The sequence below is a fragment of the Scatophagus argus genome, chromosome 13, assembly GCF_020382885.2.
Source record: "Scatophagus argus isolate fScaArg1 chromosome 13, fScaArg1.pri, whole genome shotgun sequence".
Classification (NCBI taxonomy): Eukaryota; Metazoa; Chordata; class Actinopteri; family Scatophagidae; genus Scatophagus; species Scatophagus argus.
Genome location: NC_058505.1, coordinates 19,637,272 through 19,654,134, shown reverse-complemented (window position 1 = coordinate 19,654,134; position 16,863 = coordinate 19,637,272). Strand labels below are relative to the sequence as shown.

The following is a 16,863-nucleotide window of genomic DNA, read 5'->3' as shown; positions in this document are numbered from 1 at the left end:
TGTTGTTTCGAATAAAAATCGAATTTATTTAACTTTTGAAATTTGACTTGCACATGAAACTTTATTAGGGTTCCTTTGTAAAACGGTAAGAGCTCCAGCCACACTAGGTAGATTGTTTTCAAACGAGGAATAATGATTTTTAAAAGCCTTTTGTCAGCCTACATACAGCACCTTACAAACCAACATAAAAAAGCTAAAGCATCTAGAGACAATTTTGATTGTATAAGGTGCTATATAAATAAGTAAATTGAACTGAATTGTAATTGTCAGCCTAAATAATTAATTCAAATTTAATCCAGTTATTAATTTATTTTCCTTTACCAGATAATCCATTTGGCTTGGCAGGCATGACACTATTTGGCTATTTCAGGATCCCCGAAAGAAAGGTTCGTTGGATGGATTTGAAAAGAATTCTTTTAAGGTTTGAAGTGTTAGAATATAAATTTCTGCCTGAGATTTGTCATTATGAAATGTGAAGCACATTGCACACTGGCTCTGGTATCTTGAGTAGTGATGACAACAGGGATACAGCATGTTTTGCTTCATCTTTAATATTATTGGAATGGTCTGGCCAGGGTAGTAAATTTAATGCGAGTTATGCCCAGAAATGGTGTAATTGTTTTAAGGATTAAGTATTCCCTATCTCGACATTCATAAAACATCTTTGATAATACCACGATGAAAGCCAAACTGAGATCCTCCTGACCTTGAGGCTTTGAAAGCACACATAAGCACATACTAGACATGTTATGTAAGAGCAGAATTACACTTTTACCTGATGTTTGTGAAAAAGGAGGCACCAGTTGTTTAGACAAGACATGTCCAACACTGTGATCGCAAAGTGCCTTGGTGCTCACATATAGTGATACTGAGTCTGCTGAGCCCAACAAAAAAGACAGCTTTGGCTTGTACTGTAGTACTGCAGTTTGTGATCAAAAGTCATAACCAAAAACCTTTAATAAATGGGCTGAGCACCCTGATAAAGACCACAAGCTGAAAAGCAAAGGTGCTAAGCAAATAATTTTTGTAAAGCAGAGTGTGCCTTGGTGTTTTTTAGCTATAACTTAATGATCTCGAAGCACAGTACAAGTCTAACCTCTCTCTTTTTTTGTCCTTGGATCTGAAGACCACCTGTTTTTGATACCTGCATTGATGAAGCAGCAGCCCTTAAGTAATATTCTGGCATTTGTTCTCTCTTGATATTTAATGTGCTCACAACTTGAATGGACAACAAAACACAACTGTGTATCATAGAAACCACCAAATATGTGGAACAAAAGGTACATGCAGTTGTAACCACTTTAAAATAATTTGTTTCTATTCTCACTGCAGTGAAAACATCAGGTGCCTGATTTATAAAAATGTTTTTATATTTATACTTGAATTTAGTCTTAAGATCATTTCTGATGACGTGTTCACTTCATAAAAGATGCTGAACATAAAAACCTTGTCAGGGTCTAAGAATCCCACTTGTAACTTACTCACCTGTGATCCATGAATCTCACATCAATTTAAACTGACAACACCTGATTTACCCTCACATAATGCCAGCACAAATGATGGTTTAGTCAGAAATAGCCATGAACCAGAAGAGAAAATCAGGTCACGGTCATGGCGATAGTAGATGAGACAGAAGCCAGACAACATGCGTTATTCAGTGGACTACACAGTGGGTTGATGAAGGAAAACACAGTTTGGGAGTGGGTCACCCCTGCAGCGACTGGACTTGGGCCAAAAGACAGAACTGTGGCTGGTATTAAAAAGAAATGGTCTGGCCATTAATTCTTCTTCTCAGAATCAGAATCAGAAAGACTTTATTGCCATTGTAAGTGAAGAGGTTTCACATTACTAGGAATTTGTGTTGGTGATTGGTGCATACATAGAACGTAACAAGTAACATATAATAGAAGAATAAAATAAAATAAAGTATTTCTCATATAGCTCATGCAAAGTTCACCTCAGGCTTGGATCCACGTGTGCATCAAGCTGCAATACCCTTACATAAGCAGGAAAATCACTTACATCAAGCCTAGACTTTGATCACAGATACATGGTTCTCTGTTGGAGTCTAGAGCATAAAAACTGATTGCAAGTCAGTTTTATAAATGAGGACCCAGATCTGTGACATATACAAAATCTTAAGTCAGGCACTCTGACCCTGCAGCAAATAATTTTCTAGTTTCTGGCCAATAAATAGTATGGATGATGAATAAAATAGACATTCGCTCATAGAGGCCTGCATGAGACTGACTCTTACCTCACATGATTGGATGCAATGGATGTGTTGAGGGTCAGGGTACCATTTCATCATCCCTGTGCAGACAATGCGCTGAAAAATAAGCATAGGACAAGGGCTAAGCACTGCAGTCACAAGAAATGGATAACCAATGTGTTTGCCATATAAAACAAGAGTACACTCACACACAGAAGTAAAATGTACACGAGTGACTGAGATCCAAGAAGCCAGTCTCTGGGGTTGTGTGAATGTGCTAAACACATGTCATGGCAATATGTCTATTTGATTAGAGACATAGAATATTGGCTAAAAAGTTGATGGTGATGTAAAAGAGTGTTATAGAGTGTTAATGTTTATCCCCTGGGGAGGATAATGTCCTGTAAATTTCATGGCCAATAAATTCATTGTATATACAGTACACTGTAAAAACTATTGACCATCAATATATGTAGCAAGTTTCATGGAAATTTGACACATCATCATAATGTGGAAATGGAAACAAGTCAACATAGAATACAACCTGCATATGTATAAGACATGCATATTTTTGGCTTGGAATTTTAATGACAAAGAAATGAATTGAATACTTAATAGTGCAGATTTAACACAAACCAGCACTTGGCCTCTCTTATCATGAACTGTTACATTGAAAAAAAAAAAAAAAAGACTGTGCAGCTATCCAATTGCTTTCATGGACATATGCAATACGTTATGACATCTTTTTCTGCTTTTTGCCTTGTATGTCATGGAAAAAAACTTGTGATGAAAAGAATCCTAATTGTTTTATACAACTTAAGTGGATGAAAAACTCAATCTTTTGTGGTGAAATTCGGGTGAGGCTGTGGTCTTCGTTCATTTATTTGACCCCGGGAATTTGCAAGGTGGTTAGCAGAGAGCTGATTGACTAACAAGTATGGACAGAGAAAGTGGATCCTCCCCTGTGATTTCCTGTGCAGTCTGACCCAGCGAGGGAGACCTGATTCTGAAGTATTTGAGATAACACAATGCCTTGAAATCACAAGACGGTGTCAGAGGTATGGCGTAAGTAACCGTAAGACCTCCGTCCAACTATTTGACCTTGGCAGCGGTGGATTAACTTGCTGGCTGGCTGACTGACCACCCAAAAGTAAGGTTAAACTGGAGCAGTGTTTGCGACAGCATTAACGTAGAAACGATTCCTGAGATATGATATTGGGTAATATTTAAAGCAAAACAACAACGCACTAACTCTGACCCGAAATCGGACATTCCTACGAGTTTGTTCATGGTGACTTGTATACACTGTGTGTGTTAGAGATGTGTGTATTTCCTAAAAGGCTTGACATCATCTGGAACCTTTACTCTTGCAATCTGCCTGTGATTTCCAGTAATGCAAAAACATTTGAATGATAACGAAGGCACACTCACATACACATGAGGTGGATTTTGTTGTGTGATAGCATGTGATTAGTTGGTGCAGCTGGGAATTAAAAATGTTTTCTTCAAACATTTTAAAAGATACTGCCTTGCCAGTGATTCAGTCAAACATCTGATATGAGTCACTTTTGCAAACAGCTCAGGTGCAATTTGACAGGGTGATTCATTTATTCATTTTCTTTTTTAATTTCTATTTAAAAAATAATTCTGAGATGTATAAGCTTTCGTGACTCCACTTGCTGAAATATGTCTCAAGGAGACAACTACATAGGTATTGTTTACAAATGCTTCTGAATGCTGACATTGATGAGTTGATTGCAATTTTCTGTGGGCTGAACAATGTAGCAGATCACTTCAGTACACTCAAATGAACATGACACCTGAATTCAGAAAAGAGCAATCATTGATCTTTATCATTTAAAGCTAAAGATTATCTTACCCCATTGACAGATTTTATTGTGACTCAAAAGAATTTCTTTTCTACTTAAGCTCCTTGAATAGTCAAGTAATCATTTCTTTCCAGTGAATGAGCATGGAGCTAATTTCAGTTTAAGTTAATTGCATAATTAAGGGTGGTTAGTCAGTTAGTCGCTAGCTGTCTGCTAGGCTTCACCTCAGTCAATTCCGAAAAATTTACCAATAGGAGGAGAGCGCACAGTTTATTTTTTAAACTTTTGCGATTAAAAGTGAATTTATCTTCACTCTTGCTTTCCAACCTCTGCAGCAGTGAGCCACAAAATCCAAAATCCACTGAGATGTAATGAGATTGAAATTCTCTTATATGACTGCTAAATGGAGAGGAAATGTACTTCACTTCAGGAACATAAGGAGAGTTCAGTAAGAGAAAAACAATAAAAGAAAAGACACTGGAGGAAAAGAAAGAACCAGAGTCTCTGGTGAATATAGCACTTTTTGCTCTTTGTACAGATAAGCTTGAAATGTACAACTGGGCAAACACCTGACAACCTCTGTCTAGAGAATTCAGATTGCACTAAGCCTCATAAAGACATCAGCCAAAGTAGCTCTGAAGCAAACAGGTAACCCATCCATCCATTTTCTATACCGCTTATCCGTCAGGGTCGCGGGGGAGCTGGAGCCTATCCCAGCTGACTATGGGCGAGAGGCAGGGTTCACCCTGGACTGGTTGCCAGTCAATCGCAGGGCCAACACACAAAGACAGACAACCACACACTCACACCTAGGGGCAATATAGAGTAGCCAGTGAACCTAATGTGCATGTTTTTGGTATTGTGGGAGGAAGCCGGAGTACCCGGAGAAAACCCACACAGGCACAGGGAGAACATGCAAACTCCACATAGAAGGGCCCAGACCAAGATTTGAACCTGGAACCCTCTTGCTGTGAGGCGACAGCGCTAACCACTGCACCACCGTGCCACCCAAAAACAGGTAACCAACAAAGTGAAATGTCTGCAGCAAACATATATGGAGACAAATCCTCTGTCCTTTGTTGACAGTCTTAAACTTTAACGAACTTTGCTTTGTGTTCATCAGCAAAAATGAGTCAGTCAGGAGCAGTAGCTCAGCACAAGATTCATGCTGTTGTTCAGACCAGCAGATGTTTGGATGAATTAATCATTCTGATGGTTGTTTTTGTGTAAAATCTCAGCACTGTTTGTCATCGGATCGACTTTCACGGCGCCATGAACTGGTCGCATGGCAGCAAGCGAACAAAACAACAACTGTTTTAGAAAACCTGCCAGGAGTTTCCAAATGGTAGCAAATCCACAAGCCCTCACACACTTGTGGTTATTTAAACCACTCAAATTATCTCGTTTTTCACCCAATCATGCCTCATCATGCAACATGAAACAGCTTAGCAACAGGTGCAACCAGTTCTGCAAACTGACCTGTACAGCACCCCTCCTCCAAGCAGTGTATGTAACTGAGCTTGATGAAATGGACATCGATTAGAAGCATATGACTACATTTATATAGTTAATACTAGGTTTTAAATGAAAGCAGACTTTGATAAATATGGATTTTTCAAAAATGGCTAGGTTAATAGCACTTACATTGCTAATGGTAGACATTGTGAAATTTAAAAACATCAAGGCTCTGATGTTGGTTCAAAAATCACTTAGTTCAAAAATTTTCTGAAGCATTTAGAAGATAGAATGATAAAACATTTTGAAGGAAGTTCTGCAGTTTGAACTTTAATGGGAGCACTCTACTGCTTTTACATGTGAAAGTAAATGTATTAGTCACAGGGAGTACCGCTCAGCCTGTGAAAAATATTATATAATGTCAAGTGCTAGGAAATTACATCATGTGGACTCAACACACAACACTTTTTTTTTAACAGAAAGGTCACAAGCTCAAGATTGAAAAGTTCACTGAAAAATTCCAGGCAAGGCTGATACTGATACAAGGCTGATGATACTTTTGGGTTGTCTTAACCATTCAAATTCAAATTTGACAAGTCATTACTTAACCAACCTCTTTCAGGTCTCACACATTTATGGAAGATAATTTACCAAACTGATGAAACAAAAGTTAACACTTAGCAACATCTTAGCATGAAGAGACAACCACCAACAGAAGGGTGGGGCAAGTTTCATACTAGGTTTTACAGACAGACAGCATTTAAGCTGCTGTCGCAAAAGGACCAAACTTTCATGGTATGTCAGCAGAAAAAGTGTGAGTGAGTGCTGAGGAGGAGATCAGTGCTACAGCATGAGTCTCCTGTGCATGGTCAGATATAAGTGACAATATTGCCTGTGAAAGAGTAAGAGAAAGCTTTCAAACTGGTTATCTGCTAATCTTACTTTTCACTTTGTGGAATTACAACGTGTTGCTGAAATGATTGTACCTGGGCGTTAGTGGGTAGCATCCAGTGCTTTAAAGAGTCAGGTGTAGTGCCATTGGGCAAAACCACAGGGTCACGCAGATCCATGTCCAGAGCCACAACGCATGTTGGGTAGCAAACAGAACCTGCAAGGAAAAGGAAAAAGAATAATAAAAAAAAGATGAATTAAAAAACACCTCTAACGCTCTTTAACATCTGTTAAATTTTAAACTGTTTGAACACTGAGGAAAAAACAGACCATGCAACTTCAGACCACACTGTGGACTGTCATCTGTGTTCTGGACTCTTGGCTAGCATCTACTGTTTGTGTGTGTGTGTGTGTGTGTGTGTCAGCGTGTGTGTGTGTGCGCGCCAGCACTTTGCCAGTCTGTCTGTCGGTTCAAGTTGTTAGGATTCTCCTCCTGCCATTTATTAACGAAAGTTTCTACTACAATATGTCTAATATATCTATATGACTAATGTGTTCTCATCATGGGTCATCACATACTGAGACTTTGGCACTTGACAGACAAGGTGCCCTTTGGCATCTGTGGCTTTCCTGCTACAAAAACTTCCTAACATGTGGTTGACATGAAAAATCACTTTGCTTAAGTTTGACCACAAATATTTGTGGTTAGGTTTAGGAAAAGATGTGTGACGTATTTCCTTCCACATGGGACAAGAACTCTGATCTCCTGGTGACAGTCGTGTCTGTCATCAACCACTCAACCCTGACTCCGCAGTATATATATTTTTACATACACATACTGAATATTACTTCTGTATTTGACCCATCCTTAGTTGAACACACATGCAACACCCAGCAAATTACATGCAGTGAAACACAGGGAGCGCCCAGGGAGCATATTGGGGGGTTAAGTGCCTTGCTTAAGGGCACATCAGCCGGCTAATGGAGGGGGGGCTTTTTTTTTCGCATTAATCACTCCACCACGAACCGGTGACCCTCCGATCACAAGCCGCTCCTCCAACCTCTAAGCCACGGCTGCCCCTGAGATATTATCAGATCTTTATTTATCGGTTCAACGTGTTGCCCTTCCCACTATACAGACTACTACAGGCTTTCTCTCCACCTCCCTGCACTCGTGCTTTGAGTATAATTAATTTCCCAAAATAGGGACAAAACAAACAATAGGCAAAGTTAAAGATGAATTTGACTGCGAATTGACTAAGAATAACTTGAGTTTATTTACTGATTTATTTTCGTAAATCTCAGATAGCGTGATAACATTGTTATCATTCTTTTGACCATGATAATTGTATAGTGAAAATCTGATATTGTGACAGCCCTGCTCCCATTTTGGTTGTTTTGCTTTTTCAATCCACTGTCTACTCATAATTCTGAACCAGATTTTATATAGTATGAGCTGGTCAGTGACTGAAATCTAAATCAAAGAATATCAAAGGAAAATGAGTGTAAGAAGACGATAAAGAAGATGCTCTGTCACCATGACTGCCGTGTCTGGTCATTTGAGCAGTGTGTAATCAGACGAGCCAGGGAACAGGCGAGCAACTGTTTACTGATTTAATTGTTTTGTCAGAAATCAGAAGTTTATTTGAGAGACTGCACTCTCTTCCCTTAAGAAAATTCCACTCACCAACATCCCTCCCCTGGTCACAGCTGTACTCGACAGAGTTGAGATTTGGAGGAAGAGAGCATGATCCCTTAAGCTTGGAGCACATGGTGAACTCTCCTGTCCATTCACCATCTTTTGTGCAGCGAATCTCGTGCTGGAATCAAACACAGATAGTAAAATTCAGTGTGGTTATCATCTAGGGACAATGTGCGGTTTCCAATTCTGCTACAATGTCTTCATACAACTCAAGCTAAACTGCAGCTAAAACCACAGCTGCTGTGCATACAGTTTCTGTTGGTCTGAGAGGAGTTGCTGAGTTTGCTTTTTTTTTTTAAAAAAAAATGCAGATTTAGACTAGCGCTTTGTTGCAGTTTATGTGACAGTGTATTTCATCCTATCCCTGATGGTGTCATGTTTGTGCCGATAATAATGTGATCAAAAATCCTTGTATTTGCTGTGGAGAATAAAAGGACAGCTGTTAAAATCGTACATTTTCCTTTGCGTCTGGGCACTGCAGGGTGCACAGGGTGTCATAGTACAGGCCATTGGTGCAGGTATACATGCCCTGGAATACGTCAGGGAGCGCTGGGCAGGACATCGGCTCGCAGTTAGTTTCCCCCCACTGGCCTCCCTCCAGGCACTCCAACTTAAAGTACTTCCTAGAGACAACAGGAGCAATTGAATCCATGATGCTTTTAATTCTAGGCAACACAAGGTTTTGCAGAGTTTAAATGACTTTTTGAGAAGATAAAAACACTGTTTTCTTTTCCAATATGTGGCAGCTAGCCCGTGCTCCGTTCATTCTAAAATAAACCGTTGTACATTTGGAGGAGAGAATGTCTCACAGATATGATCAATTTTACAAATGAGTTCAACATTTCATGATGGCCGAATCCAAATTATGCTGTTTCATTCAGTAATACAGAGCATCAAATTGGGTATTTATTAATTAAAGACATTGGGTGTATTGAGGTTTATTGTAACAAACTCCCTCTATAACCACGTGTACTATAATAACCCCGCTCTCCTATTGTACCACTTTACTTTTACTGTTTCCATAACAGAAAACATACTGAGCACAGACAACCGCCCATTCTACAGTAAAAAAAAAAAAGATCTCCATGGTGCATGTAGTGTGTAAACGCAACAGTATGTGTTACAATATAACTTTATGTGGGCACATGTGTCAAAGGTAAGATTTAAAGCTCTTTAATAGAGGCTGCTGTTCACTTTCACATGTTGGACTAATAAAGCATCAGGGGTTATTAAAATGTTTACACATATGTGAAAGCGTAACTCATAAAGACACCCAGCTGAAAATGAATCTTTGCATGAAGCTGTTTTGTGCTGGAAATTTAATGTGAGACGAAACTATAACATGTATATTTTTTACTGGGCTTATATGATGGTAAAAGTCAGCTTGTTAGATATTTGATACAATGAGTTTTGATAACAATTCAGACAATACAACAAGGGAAATACAGTATTAGCATTAGTATTTACATGACACATTAAGTCCACAACTTGATTGCCACTCAGACAGACTGAACTGTGTGAAGAGAGATAGCTGGCTCCATGTAAAGAGATCCCACAGGCTGTGTCTCCTCAACCCTCATCTCATTAACAACATGTGAACTGTGTTCAGTAATGAGCTGTTACCCAATGAACCCAACTGGCAATGTAATGATGAAGCCTAGTTAGCAGTGGTACATATTTTATTGGACCTTGTTCCGAAGCAGAATATCCTTTCACAGATGGTGGAACGAAAAAATGCCTCTTTAGACTATACCCATCGATATTTTGCCCTTGGGGTTTGGGTGTTCATGTCATGCACTGTTATACTGTTGTATAAAATATCTAAATCAAAGATCCTAATTTTATTAAGGAGTGCGTAATGGGAAGCTCGTAAAATCAAGGAAAAGAAGGAATTTCCTCCATTACGCAGGGAGGCATGCGTGATAAAACGCTGCATTTACTTTGGTCTGCTGTCTACGCAGACTTGCTAGTATTTAAAGGCATTACACAACCCACAATATGTAATTAACATCCACTGTTGTTGCAGTTCTTTATGTACTTGTGAAAAAAGAAATAAAATGGCTGAAATCATGAACATGATGGATAAGTTTGGTGTCAGTGAGAACACAGAAACCACTGGAAAGAAACAGCTAACCAGTACTTGCCCTATCATGAATAATTTAATGTGCATATACATGTTTACATGAGAGATTCTTGTATAAATGTCCTTCCAAACCCTGGCAGCTACATTCTCTGCCAACAGTCCTCAAAAACGTACCTCGGTGTCTTCTTTTTGAGGCTCCCTGTTACATAGAAGCCTGGGTTACATTTGTAACGGCAGACAGAGCCAACGTCGTGCCCTGAGGCCAGACAGTCTGCTGTTAGCAGCTTGGCATTGGGTATGTTTGGAACCTCTGGACACTCGATCTTGCAGTAGGCCTCTGGGAAAGACCACAAACCATCCTCTAAACACACCAGCCTGTCACTGTCTCCTGAGGAAAGGAGAGGGAAGCCAGGAGTCCAATTAAACATGATTTCAAACTAGAGCTGGACACAGGATAGAAAGCATACCTACTTGTATACAATGTTCTGTTTTCTATCTGTATTATTCTAAATCTGCAAAAACGTGCACTGATGCATTTCTGTTTTTATCATACTGTGTGTTTTGTTAGACTCATTTAATTGGTATGGTTGCAGAACCACACACGCGATTGCTTACCTTTGTTAAATGATGAAGTTAGCGATAACTTAGAAATTAGAAAATGGAACTTTTCTTGAGTCTATATTACATTTGCTGAACAGTGACTGCTGTGATCCGGCTTCCTCTCACGATCCCAAAAACATGCACATTAGGTTAATTGGCTACTCTAAATTGCCCCTAGGTGTGAGTGTGTGAGTGTGTGGTTGTCTGTCTTCGTGTGTTGGCCCTGCGATTGACTGGTGACCAGTCCAGGGTGTACCCTGCCTCTCACCCATAGTTAGCTGGGATAGGCTCCAGCCCCCCGCGACCATGAGAGATAAGCAGTATAGAAAATGACTGACTGACTGACTGACTGCTGTGACCACAGAAATGTTAGTCTGTGACCTTCAACCTTTGGTGATTACTCAATTACTCACAGCAATATCTATCTGAAGTTTGGATAAATTAGCTAACTGGTAATACCAGACTTTAACATTGTAGCAGCAAAACATCCTTTTAACAAATGAGCAACTGTTGGACTGAATTGCTTATGAATTCAAGATTTGGTTGTTCCTTCTTTCAACAGTTTCACAGCTTGCTGTAAAACTACTACTCTTCAGAGTTGCGTTAAGCTAATGTATTTTCTGCGCCTCTATGGCCCCATATGAAGCATGAGTGTTGGCATGTGTGCAGAATCATAACACCCTAAACCTTTCACAATTTTATTGAGTCTATAAAATGTAATGAATCTTTAACATGGCATCACATTTTTATAAGCTACTTAAACATTGTGCTGGTGCTGGGATTATCAAAACCCATTAGTACTTTACTGGTGTTTACTGAATACTGTATATTCCTGCAAACTGTACACAGTGTACTTTCACTGCTGAGTAACGCATGTTGGCCTCCAGTGAACCAAAAGCCACTGATAAAATTGTGTCTGTATTTGAATACGTGGGTCTTACTGCTGATTCCACTGTGACATCTGAGCATTCGCCGTGGCTTTCCAACCACAAACACAAGTTGTGTGGACATCACGCTTGTTCCATCTAATCACTTCAAGCAACATCACATACATTGTGTTTCTGTGAAAAGGGGATAATGCTGTTTAACTTTTGCGTGTGCATATAAATTTGTGCGTGTGTGGTGATACCCCCAGTTATGAATCCTGCAGGCAATATTTGTTCTGACTTGTCATGGTGTGTTTTTTTTTTTTTAAATCATTATGGAATATTGTGTTGTGTTTGTGTGTGTGTAGGTGTGTGTTTGTGTGTGTGTGTGTGTGTGTATGCGTGCATTCATCAGTGTTCATCCTAAATTTTAGTAACTGTAATCCAATTTATTTAATTTAAAGGCCACAAAGCTGCAAAGCACTATGACCAGCAAACAATGCAGATAAGACCTAGTTGTAATTTTATAAATGTCATTTCCACTGTGATAAAAGTCCTAACAATAGACAAGAAAAGACCAAAATTAATAGACTAGTATACAGAAGATGGGACTAGAATATAAAGGATTAGTAGCGCTGAACAATTAATTAAAACTTGACAAAAATCGCAGTATGGCCAAGTGCAATGGCCACACAGGACATTGTTGTTTGTTTGTTTGTTTGTTTGTTTGATAAAGGTAAAGCGTGTCACAACATATGATCATAACAGCGAAAATTAAATATTTGTTTGCTTGCTTTGTTTGTTTCTTTGTTTGCATATTTTTCAGCCAAAAAGAATAGACTAATTCACAACTTACCTTGTAGTATAGCTGGTGATCCACAGGTAAAGGAGCACTGTTTGCCAAAGGTGGTTCCCCAGGGGCAACTGAATATGGCATGGTAGATGTAAGACTGATCAGGCAGGCCGCAGTCTACAGGCTGACAGCTAACTACCCGATCCCATGAACCATGAAAGCACTCCAGATCTGTTTCTCTCTGGAAGAGGAAAGAGAGTAGGAGTAGCAGAGTAAGAGACAGAGGGAGCTGGGAGCTGTCGTATTAAAGAGAAAGGATGAAGTATCAAGTGCTGGCAGATATGTGCAATATTGTACAGTTCTTAAATTTAAAAAAGACTGCCATCTCATAATAACATGTCCGTCTTTCTACTGAGAGTTTGGAGGTCCCACCTCTTACATCCCTTCTCCACACTCACCCAGGACAACATTAAAAGAACATTGTGTGACATTATTTCAGCAGTGCAACACATAAGACAGTATTTAGCGTACCTGGTGTGGTGGGATTCCCTTGCCGTTGACAACAGTGATACTGAAACCACGGTGGCACTGGACGGAGCATTGGGAAGCCTCCCTTCCTCCTGTACACCTACAGAGACACACTGATATATAGATAGTTCTTTTGTTTGTTGTTTCAGCTCTCTGACTGGCCAGTGTTTCATTCCACAGGGGCATACCTGACAGAGGCGTGCTCTAACCGGGGAGGACTGCAGCTGTCCATCTGACACGGCTGTCGCAAACAGCTATTGCAGGGATGGAGGGAGGGAAGAAGAGGGAGAAACTGATAACTGTTTGTAGGCAAGAGAATTTCAATCAGGTTAAAGGAATAATCCATCTATCCATAATCTATCCATCTATTGTTTTCCAGTTGTAATAATGCTTTAGCATGGAGTATTGAAGCAGATACTCCACCGATGCCTCAAACCCCTAAACACTTGACGCATTCCTCTACATTTTTTCATACTATATAGAGACAGCTTTAAGCTTTGCCTTCACTGGAAGTAAGGGGCCTAGCCTGAGGAACCTTGCCTCATCCCAATCTTTTTGTTTATGTAGTGTATGTTTTATTGCAGATTCAAATGTTTTCTTTAAATAAGAACATTCAATGTCTGTATTCAGTATTATGAGATACATACATACAATCCCTTTTACTTACTGTCATGCTGTGCGTGTCTGTGTGTGTGTGAAAGCATGCATGCGTGCGTTAAGTAGGTAGTTGTGGGAAAGCCCACCCTCTGATGCGCACCCGGTCAGGGCGAAGGTGCTGAAGTGGCAGGAGGTTCTCAGGGCCACGCCTCCCACTGCCACAAAGGGGGAGGAGAAGAGGAGAATGACAGAGGCCGTGATGAAGAAGGGTTGAGAGAGGTCATGGGTCACATTCACCACCAACGGGTTCCGATGGCATGAGAGGTCATGTGTGCCTAAAGGTAGATGAAAGGGTTTCAAGTAGTCTTTTAGCCTCAAACCTTCTGGCTTGTCTTATCACACAGCGTTATCTCACTTTGCTTTAGAAATAACAATCAAATACATGCAAGTCAGTTCAAGTAAGAAGTACCTAGCGAGTGGTTTTTGCCAGTAGTATCAGACAGGAGGATGGTGGCTGTCCTCCGACACTGCTCCCCAGACCACGACCCATCTGAAGCCAGATACACCATCACGGAGGCTGCCACTCCAGGGTGGACAAATCCCACCTGATCAATAATGGCAGAAAATAGTTTCAAAGAAGGAAAGAAACACAATAATATAGATCTGACCCGATGAAAAAACATCTTCCGTTTTAATTTGTCATAGCAAAAAAAGCACTGAAACAGTAACTGTGAGAATAACATACTGGCTGCAGTTGATTTATACTGTGAATTAAAATGTCTTCTTTCATTGTACTGTCAGCTTGCAATCACATTGTTAATGAACAGTAAATAGAGAGGAATGTGTCAAGATGAGCTATACTTCTGGCCCAGCATGATTGTGCTTTCCAACGAACACAATGGTTCTCCGTCAGGAAGCCAGCTAAATGTTTTCACTTGTCTTTGACATTGTGTTAGCAACTCCTAGGAGAATAGTGTGAAGCTCACATGGAGCTTCTTGTGGCAGGTGAAAAGTTGCTAATAAAGATAGCAGAGATTTATCAGTGACAAGAATCAAAGAATAAAATTTGGCATTGAAAACAAAACCTGAACTGAAATAGGAAACATTGGCACTGAAACATTTCTAGGCAAAAATATTCTGTTGGAATCAAAACAAATATTTGGCACTGAAAAGTGTTCCACTGTAAAATAAAACGCAGACATTAAAAATTATAGTATTTTTATATTTTTGTATTTTTTTCCCAATTACAGTTTTTTTTTTTTTTTTGATTCTGTAGGTATTTTTGTTAGTGTCACTGCTTTTCAATTTCAACTGGTAGCTGGCAGTTTCAAGTTGACCCTGGTGTCTCTTATCTGTGATGGAACTTCAACTTTTCACAGCCACCTGTCAAGCCTACAGACTGTGAGTGCTGAATACTCGAAGGATAGGTTTCCAGTAGAGTATCACTTTTTAAGAAGAAAAGAAATTTTAAAGGCCTTTTGGAAAATGAGAAAGGGCTTTAAAGCGAACAGGTAGAACTGTTAAATGAGACGGGTGCCTTTTAGAGAGCTGGCACAGATGAATGTGATAAGATGGCTGAGGAACGCCTTTCAGACAGAGTGAGAATAGACATTTAAGGCGAGGCAGGCCTTTTAGAGGCAGAACACTTCAAGTTAAAAGAGGTGTTTCAGGGACAGCTGGCAGACAAGGGTGTTATCATGAAGACTTTTCAGACAGCGAAAGAGCCTTCAGGGATAAGACATCCTTCCACAGAGTTTGCAGAGATGTGCCTGATAAAGAGGGCATCCATAAAAGAAGCAGGGGATGGAAAGATGAGTCATTCAACAAAGAAGTGGAAATGATGAGGGAGAAAAGAAAAAGAAGAAGGAAAGAGGCAGACTCATGACTGTGAAGGACCCTATAATCCAGAGCATGACAGACAAGGTTGTGAAGCTATCAGTCAAATCAACAGCTAGCCTACGCTTAGTCTGGACCTGCACAGTTGATTGTGGGAACCGTGGCTGTGGAAAGATTAAATAAAAGAAAACTACTAAATATGAGAACCAGACACAGGTCTGGAATGGAGAGCCAGGTCCAAATGCAACGCGGTACACAAACCAGGACATCTACATGAAGCACTGTTGGCTGGAGAATGTTGGAGCTGCAAAGATAAGACCAATTAGGCGTGAGAATCATTTTAACTGCAGCAGCAGCTATTGGAATTCTCTGTCAACGCTGGGTTTGACAACAAAAAATAATGTCATTAACTCTAAATGTTCATTATTTTTAATCACAATTAAACAACTATTTATGTAATAATACTGGTTGAGAATCATTTAAAAATAATTAACAACATAATAGGTAATTAACTTTTTTGTTGCTGTGAATATTTTGGAGCCATTATAATTAATAATTCTGAATTGTAATGATTAAGAGATCTATTTATGATTGCAAAATTACTATTATTCCTTCAGATGCCTATGAATCTTTTAAGCATTTAATAACAATGTTGAGTTAATTACATATCACTTCCACTCTTACACAACTCCTCCGCTATTAGTAAACTGGTAATGATTATCACTGAATGATTTTGATTAGTACTCACCAGGCAAAAAAAAAAAAGAGGGATAAAATGTATGAAAATAAATAAAGAATAAGTACAATGTTAGTCATGATTAGGTAATCATCTACAGATCATTAGTACTCATAATTCCCAGCTGACCAGGAAAATGAGTAATTATAGTAACCAACGCATTGTATGAATCATGCGATTGTTAGAAAGTTAAGAATGTGTGCGTGTGTTGAGGTTTGAGCCAACAGTCTGTGTGCAAGACTCTTCAAATCCATTTCAAAAAGTATTGGAAAAGTGCTGGAAGCTGTTCAAGTCAGAGTAGCCACCCACAGTTATTCAGCAGAGGGAAAAACAGATACAAAATGCGCATATAAATACACACTCACAGACAGACACACACACACACACACGCACACACACACACACACACATACCTTCAGCCAGAATGATTGTTCGAGGTCATTATGTGTGTCGGACTGAGCTGTGCAAGGGAACCAGGCGTCGCTGGGCAGTTTCTCACTCGCCTCCAGGTGTTGGTACCTGCAGAGCTTCACATGAAACGAACAAAATAAAACAATCCTTAAGACCTTAGCTACCCTTGTAATGTGACATTCCCATTGGTTACATTGGCACATTATCTAATTTGTGGCTTTTCACTTTTATTTCATGTTATGGTGAAACAGCAGAAGGTTCATATCATCTGAATCAGCTTTTGTGCTAATTTCATAAATTGCATTAGACTATTTTGTGTCTTGA

The 16,863-nt window shown here is 39.6% G+C and overlaps 1 protein-coding gene across 1 annotated transcript in view; it reads right to left on the bottom strand.

Moving 5' to 3' along the window:
* The window catches only part of pappa2 (pappalysin 2), a 68,703-nt gene that overhangs the window by 12,938 nt on the left and 38,902 nt on the right, over nucleotides 1-16,863 (bottom strand). The window contains exons 15-25 of the mRNA XM_046409067.1: nucleotides 16,542-16,655; nucleotides 14,026-14,161; nucleotides 13,717-13,891; nucleotides 13,148-13,213; nucleotides 12,963-13,059; nucleotides 12,495-12,672; nucleotides 10,347-10,560; nucleotides 8,544-8,712; nucleotides 8,075-8,207; nucleotides 6,483-6,604; nucleotides 2,258-2,329 (exon numbers count right to left, since the gene is read on the bottom strand). Of these exons, the coding sequence (XP_046265023.1) occupies nucleotides 2,258-2,329; nucleotides 6,483-6,604; nucleotides 8,075-8,207; nucleotides 8,544-8,712; nucleotides 10,347-10,560; nucleotides 12,495-12,672; nucleotides 12,963-13,059; nucleotides 13,148-13,213; nucleotides 13,717-13,891; nucleotides 14,026-14,161; nucleotides 16,542-16,655 (1,476 nt within the window). The remainder of the gene's footprint in view (nucleotides 1-2,257; nucleotides 2,330-6,482; nucleotides 6,605-8,074; nucleotides 8,208-8,543; nucleotides 8,713-10,346; nucleotides 10,561-12,494; nucleotides 12,673-12,962; nucleotides 13,060-13,147; nucleotides 13,214-13,716; nucleotides 13,892-14,025; nucleotides 14,162-16,541; nucleotides 16,656-16,863) is intronic.